Source organism: Pagrus pagrus (genome assembly GCF_965226575.1).
Source record: "Pagrus pagrus genome assembly, chromosome: 22".
Lineage (NCBI taxonomy): Eukaryota > Metazoa > Chordata > Actinopteri > Spariformes > Sparidae > Pagrus > Pagrus pagrus.
In genome coordinates this window covers 5,094,279-5,114,951 of record NC_140204.1, presented here as the reverse complement: position 1 = coordinate 5,114,951, position 20,673 = coordinate 5,094,279, and the positions used below count along the sequence as shown (strand labels likewise).

The following is a 20,673-nucleotide window of genomic DNA, read 5'->3' as shown; positions in this document are numbered from 1 at the left end:
TCAGTGTCAGCATCACAACAATAACACTGTCAGACAGAGCGGAAAAAGACCATTTTTCCAGCCATTACGGGGGAAAAAAGGGGAAAACTCTATACTAAGACTTTGATTTAAGCTTTTTAAAGCCGTCCAATATGGAAAACAAGAAGTTAAGACGATAATAAAGTTTGTTTGTTCACTGTAAACTGTTTATCTTCATGTTATTCTGCAACTATAGATGCTTTCCTGTTTTTTAACAACCTGTGAAATTCTTCGTCTTTGTGTCAAACACCAGGTATTACACTGCTCCTGCCTCTCAAAACTGTGAGAGGATTCATGCCAGACCTCAACACACACACACACACACACACACACACACACACACAAACACACACATGTAACACATCAACCAGTGCTAAACTCCTGCCATGTGTGCAAAAAATGCGTTTATCGCTGCACGTGAACTCGTAGAAACGATGCACACACGTGGTCACGTTACCCTCACTAATGTCAAGTGTAACATTCCTGAGATCTCCTTATCGTGAGAAGAAGCTGCCCTCTTCATGTCAGTACCACTAGGCTCCCAGCTCCAACTTCCCAAAACTTTAACAATCCCTCATTTCTCCTCTAAAAAAACCAAAACATTCCCGGCGTCTCTTACCTGATCTGGCCCAGAAAAATTCCATGTCTGTATTCCTGAACTGTCTCCGGCACCGAAACTATCACACACATGTAAACTCGGAGGGAAAAGTGGAGAGGGAAAGAGGAGGAGAGGAAGAGGAGGAGGAGGAGGAGGAGGAGAGGCCGGCTGCCCACTGAGGTAAACCCTGTGACTCATTCAGGCTGTGGTGAAGGGGAAAGATATGGAGGGAGAGAAAGAAAGAAACACTGAGGGAAAGTTTTCGCTCCTGGTGTGAGAGGAGAGAAAGGGAGGAAGCTGACGGTGCCGGGTGTTGAGCCTCCACCTTCTTTTTTTTTTTTCATTCTTCCTCTTCCCTCCTCACACTTCCCCTTCTCCTTCCTCCACCTTTGTAGGAATCTACAAAGTTTTTAGGAGATCGTGCAGGTGGTCAGTGTACCCATTAAAGGACAAGTTCACCCAAAAAATGAAACTTTGGTCATTATCTACCTCTGATGGAAAGTCAGGTGAAGTTTCTACAAAACATTTCTGGAGCTTCACAGCAAAACAGTAGCTTGAGACTTTAATAATAAAGTACAGGCTCTGAAATGTACTCAAAGTATCAAAATAATAAGTCTCCCTCTAAAGGACATTTCTACCATTTGCTATTTGTAGTCAAAGCTAACTGAAGCTCACGTCATATTAATATTATTCCAAGACTTTTAAACTAGGATCAGTAGGATTTGTCCCAGCTGTTCCTAAAGGCACCACAAAGATAGTTGATTGTTGAGTCTCATTCCCAGGATGTCAAATAGCCACATTTTGGGTTGGTAAAGCGTCCTGAGCAGCAACAAAGTGAGAAAATAAGAAAATCCAAGAAGATACGAGACACCAACACACCAAATTGGGGCAGTGGAACTCTTCAGAGTTCAAACGTCTTAGACATGACTCGATAATATGGGTCAGCACAGATTTGCTGCACTAAATCTCAATTTTCCACACAGCCTACTCCGGTTCAGAACTCTGAATCGCAGCCCACATCTCCAATTAGTTTGGCGATTCGAACGGGTCTGCCGCACTCAATGACGGCGCTTCAGTGGAGTTGCACCGTCCAGTCAGAGCCGGAGAAATGGTGACACGTGGATGAACTTCACAGAAATAGACTCTCAATTTGACCTTTTTCTTCTATCGTGGTGAAATTGTTTCCTGCTACCTAGCAACTGCAACCACAGCAAAACTAGATAGCATTTTCTTGACTTTACTCTTTAAACTCTCTTGTAAACTTCAGTCTTCATCTAAAATAAGAAGACTGACAAAACTATTTTATACTATTTACTCTTTGCTAGGAACCACCTGTTATTATTCCTCTAGTATTGAAATAATGTGCAGCAATATCCGAAACAATAATCTCCACATTCAAGTGTTCTCGGCCTCCTTTCCTCTCCTCCATCACGTCTATTGTCGGTGCAGCCCGGCTCCTTTCCTTCCTCTCCTCAACAGTTACTTCCTGTAAACACTGGAGGTGACAAGAGTGACCGGCAGCGCTCGCACGTTGTAGTTATGAATGCGTGCTGCACACGAACATGTATGTGAAACATCAGAGAGGATGCATACAATGAAAACGCCACGAAGTTCAGACAAAAGACCAGACAAAGGAAGAATTAAGGCACCACAGTCGCTGACAGGTGTTATCTGGAAGCTACAGTAGCCTAAGTGTTGGCGAGCCCGGGCCGGGACTGTGAGGGCGCTGAGTTTGCAGATCGCCTCCACCGAGAGTCCAAATGATTAATGCTCCCTCCGCCTTTAAATACAACAGCTGAGGTTCCTCTCAGCAAGGCACTAAACTCCCGACAGCACCGGAGAGCCCGCTCAGTCACCATTAAGACTGCGGCTCCAGTGGAAATGGATTTAAAGCACAGCGGTGCAGAATGGTAACAGTTCTGGAGGAGGAGAGGAGCTGAGCTGGGAGTCTACCCGGGGTATAATTAAGGATCAAAATGTCTCACCTGGACTCATTATTGAGACCAGAGACACAGGGAAGGGTTTTTTTTTTCTAGGCAGGCACAAGAAAGTAGCCGATTGCATATTTGTGGTTCAGGTGGGAGAGCGGTGCCATCTGTGTCCGAGTTTGTTTTTAAAAGAATGGTTCAAAAATGGTAATATTCCAGCAGCAGGGGCCCAAAAAACACTGTAAAAGTACAACAAAAATAACTTTCTTTTAAAAATGCACCGATTTTCCGTAATAAAAATACAGTTTTGAGCTAGCTTTGGCTTTAGCTTTCTGATGTTTAATCAAAGGAGACCTTTAATTGCATATTAAAGCATATTAAAGGGGAGCTTTTATTAAAGGAGCCCTCTTATTAAACTTTACGAAAGTTTTTTTAGGTGGAAAAAAATGCATTTCCAAATCACAGGGTAAACTACAGATTAAGAGGCAAATTATACCGTTTTTGTATGCAGTCATATTTTAAGCTTGCAGTTACATGGTTTTATTTATAAATATGACAACTGTGCTCTGTGGATGTCTAAATACGCAGAGAAATCTCACCTTTCGACGGTGATAACGAGCCAAACATTTGTTTGCAGTGATATAAATTGTTGTTGGTGGGTGTTTATCCAATATGCATGTTCCCCTCTGAGCTTCATGACTGTGACTCAGCAACAACAAACATTGATTTTTCCGAGGTTTCACCAGCACAAACCTCTCTGAACAGATTTCCACTAACAAGCAAGTTCGGCTTCGGTGTTCAGTGTCGTGATGAAGAAAAGTTTGCGGAGAAAACAAGACGGTTGCAGAGGTCGTTGAACTTGTGAACTCTGTGTACAGCCAAATATTTCTCACCTACAAATCATAGTTTATGAGGGTTTAATACAGTTTCTATGATGTTAGTTACGATTTATTCATCATAAAGCACTTCAAGTGTGGTCATAATGACACATGACAGTACTGCACAAAAGCAGCTCAAGTCTTTTCATGATGCTAATTCCTCCTCCAAAGACATTTTTTGATCTTACGTGCAGTCACGTTGACGAAGGTTTATTTTTAACATGCTCTTATGCTGGTTTTAAATATCCTGCAGTCCATTAAAGTGACTTTTTCTTTAACTTTTTCTCAGTTTTTTCTATTATTTTACCTAAAAACAATCTTAAATCACAAAAGAAGCACAAACATTTTTTTGAAAAGTGAACCGAACTTTCTGTTCCAAAAGTTTTCTCCTGACTTCGACTAATTAAATTCAGAGCATATTGTGTTCTTAACTTTCTAAATGGTTGAAATGCAGCACAAGGCTTCAGCTACGTCCTAAAGCAGCATCTGCTTTTAATTGTCTCCATCCTCCTTTGTTGCGATGCACCATTAGGTTTTATGAGAGAGAAGAGGGATATAAGCTACAGCCTGCAATACCACAAAATCTGCATTATAGTGAAAGTCAGGTCCACTGAAGTCTGAGAGAAGAAGGATACAAACACTTCAGAGAAATTTAGATCAACTCAAGACGAGTCAAAAAAACACAGCACTGTCTTTCTGTCATTTATTTGTTACAGTACATCTTTACAGAGACCTGTCTCCACCACAACATCCTGTAACATCTTTACAGGGACCTGTCTCCACCTCAACATCCTGTAACATCTTTACAGGGACCTGTCTCCACCACAACATCCTGTAACATCTTTACAGAGACCAGTCTCCACCTCAACAACCTATAACATCTTTACAGGGACCTGTCTCCACCTCAACATCCTGTAACATCTTTACAGGGCCCTGTCTCCACCTCAACTTCCTGGAACATCTTTACAGAGACCTGTCTCCACCTCAACATCTCTGAACATCTCCATCAAGACTGTGCTACAGCTGCTCAGGGATGTTGAGGAGGAGACAGGTCTCTGTAAAGATGTCAACAAAAACATTCCCTGATTTTCTGTTGCATTTGTTCATTTTATTTCCCTGTGACTGGACATTAGCCAGGAGCCATCTTAAAGTCCAAGTTGGAGTTAGCATGACTCCCATCAGGAGATGTTCCTGTGGCAGCTACCTCCGGCCATTTCTGTGGCTGCAAAAGCGGGGTGCACCGCTTCACAGTTAAAAGCTCTGAATACTTCCGCCACCACTGCTTATCTGTGATTTCATGACATTGAAGTTTGAAACACATGCTGCACCGCACAAAACAAAGCCAGCTTCCCGCTGCTGTTGTCACTTCCTGTCATCAACACACACACAGTTTTGACTCGAGACCGGTCATCATGTGATACGCCCGCCATGCGGCAAACAGATCAGTAGGCAACACACACACACACACACACTGTTGGTAATGAATGGACAAACTTGTGAATACACACACACACACACACACACACACACGCTTGTTGGTCATTGGCAGGGTGCCGACCGGCATCCAATTGACCTGCTTTAACACCTGTAGGGTTGCCATGGCAGCAGCAGCCTCACTCCCAGGCTCTGTTTCCTGTCTCCTGCCTGACTTCTTCTTCTTCTCCTCTGCTTTCTTTGTCTCTCTTTCAGCATCTTCTCTCGCTCTCTTTATCCTCCTGCATCTCTCTGCTCTCGCTGCTCTTTCTCACGTCTTGTATCTCGCCTCTGATCTCTCAATCGCTTCGCCTACACCCTCCTCCTCCTCGCCTCCATCCAATTATCTCAACACACACCCCTTCTCTTTCCCACCCTCTCTCTCTCTCTCTCTCTCTCTCTTGCTGCAGGGTGCTGCTGGCTTTGCTGAAGATGACATCATCCATCTGAAAATATATGAATGAACATGCTTGCCATGTGTGCGAGAACGCGCGTGTGTGTGTGTGTGGTCATGCCTTTCAGCATGAGCGAGTGAATGGAAAAAGAGCAAATAATGACAAAGTAGAAGAAAAAGTAGTGGGGAAAAAATGTTTTGGCATTTTTGAGGTTGGAAACAGGAACAAAGGATGAGTGTTATCGGGTGATCACAAGGACAACGGTTGCGTAGCAGCAGACGAGCACAGAAATAGGCATCATATGGAGAACCTGCGTGCGCTCATGTGTTTCATTTGCAAGAATTAGAATGTCAGCACCCTGGCAACAAAACACGAACACGAGACGAGAGTGAAAATGGAGGCGAAACCGAAGGCGAGAGAGGAGGGAGTGTGAAAGAGTCACATGGAAAATTGTGGGAAAGAGGCGAAAAAGGACAGAAAGATGAAGCGAGATGATCGGACAGATCACACGACACGTCTGTCAAAGATGGTCAACATGTCTCCATCAATGGATGTTGAAGTAGATTTAAGGTTTAATGCACTTAAATGGAAGATGAAGATTTCCTTTTTACATTCTAGCTGAAATGAATGTAATAATTTCAAGATACATATTTAAACACAGTGGTCTGACTGTGTTGCTTTGCTAGCATCTTGGATATCTACCAAACATCTCATGCTATCTGCTAGTCTGTGGCTCAACAGGTAAATTAGGTCTCCAACCGAACGTGTCGAGTGATGGCAGGTTGTTAACAAGGGCGACACTCATCTGCCCTCAAATCGCCGACTGATTACAGCAAAGGAAGAAAACTTTAACTTCACAAAGTCAGGAAAGAGTTTGTTAGAAGAAACTTTGAAGAAGCAGTCACGGGCTAACGGGTATTAAATATGTTGCTTTACCTTAAAATATGGAGTTATGTCTCTTAGGATTTATGCTATCCGTCATCTTTACAGTTGCTGATCTATCAGGAAATGGTGTAATAACAATTTGACAGATTTATCATGTTTATATGACTTGAAACCTGGAACACAGCAGAACGACGAGGAAAATGAAACCCCCAAAGATCATAGCTTGAGGTCCTACAACCTGCATTATGTCCAAAAGATGAGGGATCAGGAGGGAATGCAGTCAAATTCAGCAATTATCAACGTTAAGGCCCATTGCATCCGAGGCTTTGTGCTGTACATGGTGTCAAACTATTGCAAAAAAGTCCAACGAAATGTTTACAAGCTTGTCGTTCCGATCAGGTGAGGTGTCCTGGATGCATAAGTGGTTGTATTCGGCTGTGAAACACGACACGGGACAAAACAACACACTGTCAGACACCGAGCATCTGCCAAATCCAACTACACCGGGAGAACATCATGAAGTCTGATCCCAGTATAAGAAAAACACATAAAGAGAGTGTGTGTTAGAATAACAGAAGGTAAAAGTCAGAGAGGGATAAAGGTAGAGGGAAAAATGAAACTAAACGATCAGACAGGATCAAATGGATAAAAGTTAAAAGAGCTGAAATCGTCTGTTTAATCAAATGGACTCAGGAGGTCTGTCCTGAACAGAAGTGTTGTACTCGTCGGTTTCAGTTTGTTGGTAATAAACTGAAGAAGACATAAAAGGAAAATAACCAGAACAAGAAAAAATTGGCTTTTTACTGTGAGCAGTTACGGCTGAACAGACCAAAGAGGAAATTAAAACTCCTCTGACTGAAAATAAAAGAAAGGAAATCAAAGCAGCACCTTTAGGACTGGCCTCTCCAACAGGCTAACAACAGCGTTAACTTCTTCAACAGGTTGACGTCGATGTTAGCGTCCCCAACAGGCTAATATCTACGCTAACCTTTCAAACAGGCTAATATCAGTGTTAGCTTCTTCAATAGGCTAACAACAGTGTCAGCTTCTCCAACAAGCTTTTATCCTAAGAGCTAAACCTACAGTATAAAACCCAAAATGTCATCGTAAACTGAGTTAAGATAGGATTTCAGACGTAGGAAGTCTCCCTGGCCTCTTCCGTAGGTTTGCTGAAAAGTTTGACACCAGAGTTCATCCTTGACCTTGAAAATAGTAGCTTGACAGAACAATTCCCACTCAGTGTCCACAGCCTTTAACCTTATAGTCACAATGGGGGGTAAAAAGAAACCAAAGTTGACACGGAGCGAACATAAACCCCGACCCCGACTTCTGCTGCGTCATAACATCATCATAACACTTCCATTTCTGCTTCACAGAGGACATTTTTCAAAAAAGCCACAAGAGGTCCTCGCAGGTAAATTTCAACATAGGTGGTTTTGAGTGACTACATGACGGATGCTGTTGTTTTCTCCTTCGCTCCTGACAAACGCACTTCCTCCTTCTGCCCATTAAGCATCAATTACGCCTCTTGTCCCTGACCGTATCATCATCGTAGCAGTAATCACGGTAAATTACACTGTCTGGAACACACAGCGCAGCACCTGCTGACAGTAATGCGAGCATCACCTCTGAAGGCGATAAATACGCCTATACGGATGCTGATTGAAGTCAAGGTCAAACGTATCGAGAAGCTTCTCGTGCTGATTGTTGCAGCACGGGCAGGTGCGTGCAGAGCCGGTTGGCTGTCGGTTTGTGTTAAAGCTTACATGTGTACTCCTGCACACACACTGTTCTCCAGGGCATATGCACATAGTGTGTGTGGACAGCATGAGAGTGAGCATATGGGTGTGTTTACTCTGAAACGTGTGCTCTGTGCAGCTCTGCAGCATCACACAAACACTTTGCATGTGTGTGTTTTAAAAAAGCCACCTCCTCCTTCTCTTCTTCCTCCCATCATCCACCCAGCTCTTCATCATGCCATCCACTCATTTTCCTCGTCTCTCGCTCCAACCTCTCTCCTCTTCCTCCTTTCTCGTCCGACGAGGAAGCGAGTAAGAGGGGCAGATTTACAAGGGCTGTCATCTCCGCTTCCCTCTCGTATCCCTTCCCCTCTCTCTCTCCCGCACACTATCTCTGCCTCGCTCGCCCTCAGAGATAATTAAAGAGCCCACTAGTAATCCCATCCAGCCGTGCAGGACGAAGGCAGTGCAGCACCCTCGAAACGCACGCGCCTGCATGCACGAGACTGCAGCGGTATGAGAAATATGTGTGAAACATAAAACCTCAGTATTTGCACACACACACACACACACTCAGCTCAGCAGCATCAGCACTAAACCGAAAGCTACGACTGTATATGACACACACACAGAAACACACAGAAACACACTCAGTCTCTCGGCCCAGTCGCACGCCAAGAGGCAAAAGACCAATTGACCTAGTTCATTCAAACCTGGCAAGCCAGACGAGGGAAGAGATGACTAGAGGAAAGGATGGATGGATGGATGGATGGATGGATGGATGGATGGAACAAGGAATGTATGACAGTATGACTATTACACATTTTTGATGGAGGGCTGAGAAGAGTGACAGATTAATGGACATTAGAACGGATTGGATGGCAAACCAATACTTGATAGACAGATCAATAGACAGATACAGAGAAAGGCTTTCAAGCTAAAGTGTGGATAGAGGAAAATAATTGATTAATGGTTTGATATAGAGGTGAAAAGAGAGGGATGCATGGACGTGAGGCACATTTATAAAGGGTTAGGTTATATATTGGATGGTGGGATGCAGAAAGGGGAGAAAATGGACGAAAGGACGAATTGGATGGATGGAAGGGATCAATGATATAGGAACGGATTGGATGGCAAACCAATACTCGATAGAGATATCAATATACAGATGTGGGCTGAAGAAGAATGGATTAATGGTTTTATGAAGGAGTAAAAAGAAGGACACATGACGTTTATATGGCATATTCTGGTTGGGGGGTGAGCAGACATTGGTGGGGTAGTGGATGAAATACCAATGCTACATTGATGGATCAATAGATGAATTGATTGATAAAATAAATACAGGGTTGCCGACATGAATGAAAAAAGTTCAGTGGTTGGTTTTACGAAGGAAGAAGTGAAAATTTTAGAGCAGGGATGCAGAACGTGGGTGGATAAATGGACAGAACCATGAACAATGGACTGAATATGAAATATTTTGGACTGAAGGGTGCAGAAATTGGGAGAAAACGAAACAAAGCATTGTATGATTGGATGGAAAACCCAATACGAGACAGATAAGTCCAGGTTTTCAAGAGTAAATGGAAGAAAATATGGACGGTTGGTGTTAAAAGAGGAATATTTGGACGTGAGACAACTTGATGTGAGATATTTTGGGTGGGGGGGCACAGAAATTGGGAGAAAATGGGTGAAACAAGAGAATATGAGACATTTTAAATGGACGATGCAGAAAATGGTGGATAAATTGACAGAACAAGAACAATGGATTGGCAAAACAATACTAAATAGATGGATCAATAGACAGATGATTGATGTGAGACACCTTGATCTGAGATATTTTAGATGGGGGGGTGCAGAGATCAGGGAAAATGGATGAAACAAAGCAAAATGGATGGAAAACCAATACCAGACATGGATCAATATACAGATATATGGAATAAATACAGGTTTTCCAGCATGAATGCAGGAAAAGATGAGTGGTTGGTTTGAAGAAAGGGGTGAAATGAGGGACGCATGGGGCACTGATATGAGAGATTTTGGAAGGGAGGGTGCAGGAATTGGGAGAAAATGGACGAAATACAGCATCGTTGGATTGAAAACCAATACAAGATAGATGGATATATGGAATAAGTACAGGTGAGAGGAAGAAGAGGTAGATGATTGGTGTGAAGGAGGGGTAAAAAGGGAGATGCATGGACATGAGACACTTAGATTTAAGATATTTTGGACGAGGAATAAAGAAATTGGGGGAAATGGATAGATTCATGGAATACACACAGGTTTTCCAGCTTAAATGGAAGAAAAGATGAGTGGTTGGTTTGAAGGGACTTTAATACGGGACAATCTGGATTGAGGTACGCAGAAACCGGCGAATAAAACCAATGGACGTAACAATGGATGTGATGGCACAGCAATACTCGATCAATAGAAATGGAATGAATGGAGGCTGACCGGCATGTGTGTGGAGGAACAATGCATGGATGGAGGGTTAACGAAGGGATAAAAAATGGATGCGTGGACATAAAACACTTGATTATTAGACATGACATAGACACAACGGATGACACGGCAAAGATAGACGGGAAAATTGTGTAGATGGAGTGAAAAGAGAGTAACATGAACACATTCTTGAATGGAGGGATGAAGATCAATAGTTAAACACTTCGGGGACAGAGAAATGTGCATGTATGTACGTATGAAGGAGAGGACGCATTGACGAGTGGATGGAGGGGTGATGTATGGGCGTGAGCCCCCTGAACATGAGGCGGTTTGAACGCAGAAATCGGCCGATGAACAGACGCAACAATGCAAAAAAGGCAGACAAGTGGATACGCCGAGGTTTCACCAAGTTAGGTGTGCAGACAGTGCACGGATGTTTCGGACACCCGGATACGAGACGTTTCGGACGGAGGGATGCAGGAATTGGAAGATGAACGCAGAGAGGAACATCTGTGGATGAGTGTGTGAGGGAAATGTGTCACACAGACGAAGGAAAGGTGAATGGATGGACGGAGGATGCGAGACATTTCTTGATTGAGTGGACGCCACATTGACAGACAGACGGACGGATGGATGGATGGAGGGATGAAAGGCTGACGGACGGATGGAGACAAATGGAGGATCAAGGAATAGAAAGATAAAGTACCTGTTGCCGATTTGGGTCTGTGTCTTCCTTTGGGCCGTCGTTGGGAATTGCCCATACTATTCTTCCTGTCCCAAAACATCACCGCCTCATACCACCAACACACACACACACACTGACTGACTGACTGACTGACTGAGAGATGCTGACGACGTGTGTGTGTGTGTGTGTGTGTGTGTCAAAGCGTGCGAGTGTGCGAGACGAACCAAGAAAGTGTGTGTGTGTGTGAGAAAGAGAGAGAGAGAGGACGACAGAGCGTCACAGCATCACTAGAGCCGACCGCATCCCGGTGTGTGTGACCGCACGTCTATATGTGTGTGCGTGCGTGTGTGTGTGTGAAGCTCGGCATGTGATTGCGGCTGAGGGCGAGCGAGAGAGTGACAGAAGACGAGAAAGAGAAGGAGAGAGAGGAGAGTGTGTGTCCTGCGCTATATATGTGTGTGTGTGTGTGTGCGAGCTCGCCCGAGTGCAACGCGCTACGTGAGCTGTTGACAAAGCAGGCTGTGTGCCGGTGTGTGTGTGTGTGTGTGAACATGAGTGTGAGAGAGGAGGAAAGTGTGTGTGAGCACCTCTACACGTTTCAATGAAAGGTTCGGCTGTTGCCGATGAGCATGTGCGTATATTTTGTGTGTGTGTGTTGTGTGTGTGTGTGAGAGAGAGAGAGAGAGAGAGAGAGAGAGAGAGAGCATTCGTTGTGTTGATTAGCTTCCAGCCAGTCACATCCAGCCGCTGCTGTTCAATTCATAAAGAGCCAGGCGAGGAAGCAGCCAATCAGGAGGCAGAGACAGAGAGAGAGGGAGAGATGGGGGATGAGTGGAAGAGGTAGAGCGAGAAATAAGAAAAAAGGGGAGGGGTCGCTACGGAGAGAGATGGATTGGCTCGCTATCGGCTGTATGTGACCAGAAAACAGAGGAGATGCACTATGTGGCCCGAAGTACGACGACGTCGCCGTCCATATACTTTTGTCTGAGTGCTTTCAGGGGCCGAGGTCGAGTGAAGTTCACGAGCTCACAAGACGTCAACATTGTTAATTAATACTACTGAAGAAGAAAAGCATTCAAACTCATATTTTCAGACCAAAATCAGTCAATTCCTGTTAAATCGTCTTTCCAGGATTTTGAGGCCCAATTAAACAACCGTTTATTATTGTTAATGCACATCAGAATATTTCAAGATTGCCGAGACACTTGATCTGTTTTCCTCCTGAACATCTTTAAATCATCATCCTTCAAGCTTTTACAAAAATACTGCCGCATCGACCTTCATCCAAACACGTTTAGCTAACTGCTAAACTGTGTGTACGAGTTAAATTCCTGCACGTTTTCTAGAATATTTTGCTTCATATGAAAAAAATATCTTTTTTTTTTGACAGATATTGTTGTGCTCATTCTGTCAGGTGTGAGATTTGGTCTTCCTTTGTTTCAGCCATCAGCTCTACATAGATATTGTTGTGTTTCATTGTGAATATGACTCCCAAAAACATTTCTCCAACAAAACAGCCCAGTCACCAGTCGTTTCTGCAAACCACAGGTGTGTTCAAACTTGTACGAGCCATAAGAATCATATCACTCTTTCTACAATATGTGTCATATCGAGATCACTTTGAGGACGGCTGCCAAGCCAGAGATGGTTTCAACATTTGTAGGAGTCAAACGCCTTGATCATTTTGACAAAACTAGGTATTTTAAGTCAAAGCATGATCATTTCATGCAGCTAACAAACCCAAAGTTAGACCATAGACCATAAACACAAGATACAATTTCAAACTGAACATAAAGAAATGTAGATATTCAACATATTCAACATGTTCAACATATTCGTGGTTTGCATCAAAAGAGAAAATTTAACAAGATAGAAGCTCAGATTCAACATTTTCAGACAATAAACTCAACACAGCAGTTAAAGAAATGGTTTTCTAGTTTGGTGTGGATCTATTGGACTTCATTGGTGCTCATGTGGCTGATTTGGAGCAACTCCCTGCAGCCACTATCCAGAGGAGAGTCTGTTAGCAGCAGGTTAAATAAGACACATGGTGTAAAGTCTGGGTGTCCACATACTTTTGGCCATATAGTTAAACTGCAGAGAAAGAGAGGCTGCAGGGAAGTGATGGAGGTGGGAAGAGAAGGAAGAAGAAAAGAAAGGTGCAGAGTGAAGTCAGGAATGAATAAATGAAGACGGGGTTCAGACGGACGGAGAGAAATTGAAAGTGAAGTGAGCGGCACAGCGAATGAGATTGAGAGGGTGAGAGAAGAAACGAGGAGAATACTGAATGAGGAGAGGAGAAAGGAAAGGAAAGGAAAGGAAAGGAAAGGAGGAACCAGCCACCACGAACTGTAACAGCTGTAATGTTTCTGCTGCAGAGGCCATGTTGCTGCCACAGACGCAGATGTAACTATTGTGAGACAACAAACAGAAGAAGCTAATGAAGATAAACAAGCCGCCCAGGTCAGACAGCGCTGCCTCCACCAGCACGCCGCCGCTGATGCTGATTTAACGGAGCGGTGGTAGTCATCGACTGAGACGGTCTCAAAATAATATAAAGACGAGTACTTAAAGTGAAACTATGCACACACACACACACAGAGACAGAAAACAGGTCGCCGTTAGCCATAAACAAAACCTGACCACACACACACACACACACACACACACACACACACACACACACACACACACAGATCCTGTGAGTCGAGTCCATTTGGCAGGAACAAACAGCAGAAAGCACTGGAGGCCATAACTGTCCTCTCTGCTCCACTCACATCCCAAAACTCTTCACCTCCTAAACTCTCCATCTTTGTCCGGCATGTTCGTCTCCACGAAATATGTTATATAATGTTATATTCTCCTCTTATGGTGCCGCATCTCCTCTGTAGAGTGTTAACCCTCGGGGTAACTGTAGGATGTCCCGTCAGGATTTGAGTCTGTGACAGCCGTCTTAATAATTTAGCGACATCAGACTTCCTGCTATTGTATTTTTTAGTGCAGGTGCATTAGGAGATTAAGTGTATTAAGTGTGGACCACTTCTTTCAGCAAACTTCAGTAGTGTTTTTCAGCGCCTGTAAACTGTAATCTAAATATAAAATACTGGTTGTAAGACTCTTCTCCCTCTCGCCGTGTCTTTATATCGATCGGTTACAACCAGAGTGAACCTGCTGCCACATAAATCTGCTCTGTCCTTCCTCCTCCTCCTCCAGCTCCGCTCCGTCTTGTCACCTTTCCACCTCCTCCTCCTCGTCTTCTTCGCTGCTGTATCACACATCCTGATTAACAGCTGATAGACGAAGGCGCTGAATGTGCTCTAAAATATCAACAGTCTGGAAAAAGATTTCACACCCACGCGACCGTATTTACTGCTGGCGTGAAAATTTAGCAAGTTATAGTCTGCTTTATAAGTCAGGGGTTATTTTTTGAGATGTTGCTCTACTTATTTCCCAAAGTCTTTTGTTTCTCTTTTAAGTATTCAGACTCAGATTCAGAAAACTTTACTGATCCCAGAGAGGACAATTCATTTGCAGCTCACTCGTCCACAATCACACGAGCAACATCCAATAAGTCACCTGTCACAGATTAACGAACACACAGAGGTCGGTGAAGGGCAGCGAGATAAAAAGCAAAAAAAAATACATAAATAGACATTTGATACACATAAATCTGAAATCATGCAAAAGGCACAGATATTAAAATGCAATTTAAAATCAGGATTTAGTAACCTGATAGCGGAAGGGATGAATGTTTTGGAGTATTGGTTCTTCAATATTGTCTTATTAATCATTTTTCCACAAACGTTTCTGCAATTATTTGACCAAATCTATAAAACGGATGCACAAAGAAGCAAAATAAGATGTTTATCCAACTTAAAAACATGAGGAAACATGAGATTACAGTTGCACTATGTCCGAATTTAGATGAAAACGTTCAAAAATTAACTAAATGTATCAACAGAATGTAAATAAATAACAGTTTTGATATTGTGATGTCTGTGTACTGTGTTGCAGAGATTCATAGCTGAGCTAACTAGCTACAGTTAGCAGCACTTAGCTGTTGCTCTTGTGAAATGCTGCCCCCTAGTGGTTTTGAGTATGCTTCTGACAATTCTTGGCCACTTATAACTTACATACTGCACCTTTAATAAAGTGTCATCTCATCATGAATAACTAAAAGGATCATATTTTGGTTTCTGGGTCGTCAGTGTTCACTCACACAGTGACGATCTGTGAAACTGCAGAGCTTTTATTTGTAGGGATCATTTTTCCGTAGTAAAACTTGTTGTCTAGCAGGATTTCATGACTGAATTAGACCTTGTCTGATCGTAAAACTGATATGTCGACCTCTCATGCATATCACATTTGTTTTTCTCGGGTAATACGCTGATAAGATCAAAAGTAAGGAAATGAAGACGAGATTCCAGCTCGATGACTTCCGCCTGTTTTCTTCCAGAGAAACAAGGCTGGACTTTGCTCACCGGGCGGTTTGCTTGTAAACTTCTGCAGAGAGCTGCAGCCTCAGCAGCGACACCGAGAAAAATGACTTCACAGCTCATCTCCTCTCCCCAAAGACACATTTTAGTAGATTGTTCTTGTTCTTTGGATCATTATTGCTTTTGTTCTAATGAAACGGGTCATGTTTCAAAGGTGCTGATCAGCTGCAGGACAGATGATGCCTGTTTCTGACGCTGCTCTTTTCAGTGCAGAGTTTAGAGCTGACTCCAGAGAAGTTTGCCCAGGCTTTTAAACCTTCATCGAGGGCTTTGGATTACATTATGATTGATTAGTCTGCTGACTATTCTCTTGATTAGTCAATTAATCATTTAGTCTAGAAAGATCCCAATCGAAAATCCACCTGAAATCCAAAGCGATGCCTTCAAAATCCTTGTTTTATTACAGAGAATATGAGTCCAAAACCCAGAACATTCAGTTTAAAATGATATAAAACAGAGAAAAGCAGTAAATCCTTACATTTGAGAAGCTGGAACCAGAGATTTTTTTAATAAACAGTCCAATAAAACTAAAGGAAACACATTTTCTGTCAATAGACAATCAGATAGTTGATTTATTGACCTAAACACAAAAGTCCACAGTCATGCTAGCACTAGTACTAAAGTCAGCACGCTAACAAGTTCACCATGCTCAGCATCTTAGTTTGGTGTGTTAACATGCTCACAAATGCTAATTCGCAAACACAAAGTACACCTGAGGCTGATGAGATTATTAGTTTGGCTTGTATTTGGTCATAAACCAAAGTTTTTGGTCTAAAGTCATTCGGAGGGGAACATGAATGATCAATCACCCATCGATCCAATAGTTTTCAAGAAGTTTTGCTCAGAAACACACACGTGGACCTCCTGGAGGCACTGGAGGAAAAGGCTGCTGATCTCCAAAGTCACTGGGATACATCCTCAGTTGTGAAGCCTCAAGTTTGTCATTTCAGATCTGACTGAGAACCTGAGGACACACCATGATAGCGACTTATCAATCACAACGTAGCCAAGACTTGAAACTAAAGATTGACACCATAAACTCTTCAGGAAACTGTTTACTGAGGTAATAAATCAAGTGAGAAGTGGTGCCATTTTCTCATAAGCTTACATTGAATCAGACTTCTTTTTGGAACCAGTGGACTTGCTGGTCAAAAGAAATAATGCAGGTTTAAAGCTCTTCTGTCCATGAACTATGAAGGAACCTGATGGAAAACAAAGTCTGGTTTCCTCTTATCGGCCTTAAACATGGAGGGGAGCTACAACAACAGCCTCACAGGAGCTGGTTTTGCTCCTGTGCCTTGCTCGAGGACACTTAAACATCTGGACGGCTGCTACCACAAGGGGCTGAACCCTCATCTTCCAACTCTGTCCTTCTGCAATGAGACAGTTAATGCTTCCTCAGAAACATATTTGCGCTGTGAAATCTTCTGGGATTCCCTATTACAAATATCCCTAAACCGTCCCTAATCCAGGTTCATCCCCGGGCCTCCCACAAAGACCGCTTTCAGCTTTTGCCTATATTCGATCCCGCCGCTTACGTAACGGCGCCGAGGCCCCTCGGGAGGGAAACGGAGCGCTGTTAAGAGAGCGGGCTGGTCTCTTTCTTGCTGATTCCTCGTTTCGCCACAGCCATTATTTCAACATCTCGTTAAGTCGGCGGCATCAATTTCACACGAGCGGCTGCGTCTTGTCAGCCATCGCTGTGAAGAACAGAGGACGACTGCTCTCTTTCTCATTGTCTCGTGCTGACAACTGGTTTTATCAAACACCCCGTCGTTCCTCTCTTGAACCACTTCTTTTTTTTTTATCATTTCAGCCTCCATCTTTTTCTCTTTCTGTCCCAGATATTCACACGAGAATGACCAGAAGATCTATCACTTCAGTTCAAGACTCAAGACTGATAAGAAATCTCACTTACTTTCTTTTCACACCCATAATATTTACTGTCTTCTTATCTCGAGGCCCGACCTTGAACCAACATGCAAACAATGCCGCGCAGGCCGAGCCAAACCTCCTCACAATACGCTTGTGGTTTGCTTTGAGAGAGACGAGGGATCAGAATAAAACAAACAAAGGCTCTCCCTCCTTTTTCTTTCTCTTTACCAACAGTATTCAAGCTTTGTTTACCCCCGCCACGGTCTGTTTGATCGGCATTCTGCTTTCAAAGAGCCGCTGCGAGGAAAGAAAGATGACACCAGAAATGATCTACCTGTTGGTCCAGTTCAAACAAACGACAGAGACGCTGCATTACCATCATTTGTTTTTGTGTCAGACACACAGAAGTGGTGTTGAGGTGTAGAAAATTGCAAACAAATCTGGTTTAGTCGTACCGAGTGATTCTTCCAAGTCAATTAAACACCACCGACACCTCATTTTTTACAAGAGGAAACTTTCCAGCTGAGTCGTCACAAGGCTGAAAATCAGAGGTGTGGAGGTTATTCAAGGACAAGAGACTTTGTTTTGAAACTAGGCCCCTCGCTGAGTTTAAAAAATGTGTGAAACCTTTGATTTTTCTTCACGCTGCACACCTCAGAGTGTTAAAAGTTGCGAAAGTAAACATCGCACGCTGGCAGTGATGGAGAACCGTCTGACTTTTGATCGACTTTATCCTGAAACGCGGCCGTGAACTACATTTCTTCCTCACAGAAGTGGTTCAGCCAAACTTTGTTAATCCAGCTTTCACTGGATTTGAATTTTGACCTGAATTTAAGTTTAAGTTGATGGAACAAGTTGTTGATTACAGCCTCATTTATTTAAGACCAGGTCAAAGGCTTGCTGACAGACTACTACTACACACAAGAAGCAAGGTTGGTCGGTAGACTGAAGCTTGCAAGCTAACTGCTAACACCGAAGGAACTGTAGTGAGCAAATAAGTCCTTTGTTTTGAACTCTCCAGCTCTACGTTCCCTCAAAAGTCAGCACTCCATGATCAACGTGAATTTGCATGTTTAACTTTATCAAAGTTGACCTGATTTCCTGTGATAATGCTGCAAAATTCAAAATGCTGGTGTGACCAGTTGAAATACAGGAAATCTGTACCTGTTGCAGTGCAGCTTTGTTGCTGAAGTTGAATATGTGAGCAAGAAAACCAAGCTGTGAACTTTGGATGACTTTTAAACCAACGAGGACAAGAAGTGCCCAGAAAACCTGAATTTTTATAGACAGGTACTGAAGGATACGTTCAACACATGCTCATACCTATACGGCTGAATGGATTCACCCCAGTGACTCACCAAAACAACAAGACATGGTTGGGTTAAGGCAACAACACCACCTGGTTAGGTTGGGGAAAACATTGTGGATTGCCTTAAAATAAGGGTCGTGATAAGGTGTCTAAGATCAAGAAGTTTCTAAGATTTTCTGAACTTGTGCAAGCTAAGCTAGTAAATAATCTATGAGAAGAAACTGAAAAACTAAACGAACTGTTCGCTCATTATTTCATAATGGAAATTTGCATTTAAGAACAGCAAATAAACATTTTCGCAGTTACTCTTTGATGGATTGTCGTTGAGGCTCAACCCTGTTAAAACTGAAAGTTGTACAATAAACTTTCCTCCGAGATAAACAAGTTAACACTTCAACCTGAAAATAACCATAAAACTATAAAGCTTCTTTAATCACCAAGCAACCAGTTCAAACACAGCTCAAAGTCTGTAACGGTATCATGTTGCATTCAATGCCACAAGAATCGCAGTGAAACACAAACACACACTGTATATTACCAGAGCACAGTACCTGAAGGTGGCTCAGACAGGAACTTTGGACCGCTAACTTTCTGCTGTGGAGACCGCAACAAGTCGAGTCTGATTCCCTCCGGGTCCGAGTGAGTATGAACCGAAACGAGAGAGTGAGAGGGAGGAGAGAGGGAGGAGGAGGGAGGGAGGGATGAACAGATTTGTGGGCAGAGAAACAGAAAGAGGCGAAGACAAAAGAGGGAGCGGTTGAGCAACGCCGACCGAGAACAAGACTCTCCGCAAGGGGAGGAAACAAGCATGTATGGGGATGGAAATACATGGAAAGGGAAGACGCATGGTGGCGAATATTGACACACAAATGCTCAAACACACACAGTCCGACCACTCCAACAGAGCAGACATCTGGCCCAGAGTGGATTATGGGTAATTAACTGCTCTTTAATGACTCCTGCTGAGCGAGGACTCTGTCAGGACAGCAGCACAGATTACTCTCTGATACGCACCAAAAAGTGTGTGTGTTTGTTTGTGTGTGTGTGTGTGTGTGTGTGTGTGTGTGTGTGTGTGTGTGTGTGTGTGTGTGTGTGTGTGTGTTTGGTGTGTGTGTGTGTGTGTGTGTGTTCATGCCTCGAGAGAGCAAGCCAGGGGAATAACTGAGATTACACCGTGATCCACCGCGCACACACATTCATTGGCCGACCACCACATCCTTAAAGCCGTCCGTGGCCCTTAATCCTGCTTTTGTGTGTGTGTGTGTGTGTGTGTGTGTGTGTGTGTGTGTCTGTGTGTGTCTGTGTCTGTGTGTGTGTTAACTTACATCCTGCAGGTATGAATCCACTTCCTGTACTTGTATGCAAATGTTGTATTTAAATATGAACCGACTTGAAGACGACTTGAATAATAAACCGCAGTATGTATTGTGTGTGTGGGTGAGTGTGAAACTGTGTGTGTTTCTGTGTGTGTGTTTGTGTGTTACAACTTAATCCTCAAGATTTCCCAGGCTTGTCCATTGGTCCAGTGACCCAAGGCCAAAATTCTGACGATGGTATCGACCCGAAAAACGGAAGCAACAACAGAAGAGTTGAGGGATGAACTGAGGAAGAGAGGACACGACTGAGGGACGTCTACAAGGTGTGTGAGAGCAGAGAGACAACAAGACACTGAGAAGACATTTATAAAGATGCTTCTATACACAGCAGGAAGGGTCTCTGAATGGTTTGATCCATTGACCCCTACCAAAGACATCTTTCTCTGTAGTCTTAGTCCCGGTAGTCTTCTAGGGTCTAGGGTTACATTTGAACCGATACAGTGCCTTGAATTTGATACAGATACCCAGCGGTACCTTTTGTCAGTGCTTTACTCTCTGTAATAACTAAAATGTAACATCAGTTGTAAAATATAAGATGCCACGATGGTTGTAAAGCTGGTATTTCTTCAAATGAGTAAA

At 43.2% G+C, this 20,673-nt stretch overlaps 1 protein-coding gene across 3 annotated transcripts in view; it reads right to left on the bottom strand.

Annotated features, from left to right (window-relative positions):
- nhsl2 (NHS-like 2) overlaps nt 1-20,673 on the bottom strand; it is a 149,517-nt gene that overhangs the window by 66,699 nt on the left and 62,145 nt on the right. The window contains exon 1 of one of the 3 annotated variants that reach the window (XM_084344655.1): nt 11,060-11,194. The exons of the other annotated variants lie outside the window; for them this stretch is intronic. Coding sequence (XP_084200781.1) covers nt 11,060-11,138 — 79 coding nt within the window. The 5' untranslated portion in view covers nt 11,139-11,194. Of the gene's footprint in view, nt 1-11,059; nt 11,195-20,673 lie in introns of those variants that run through there. 3 annotated transcript variants of the gene reach the window in all.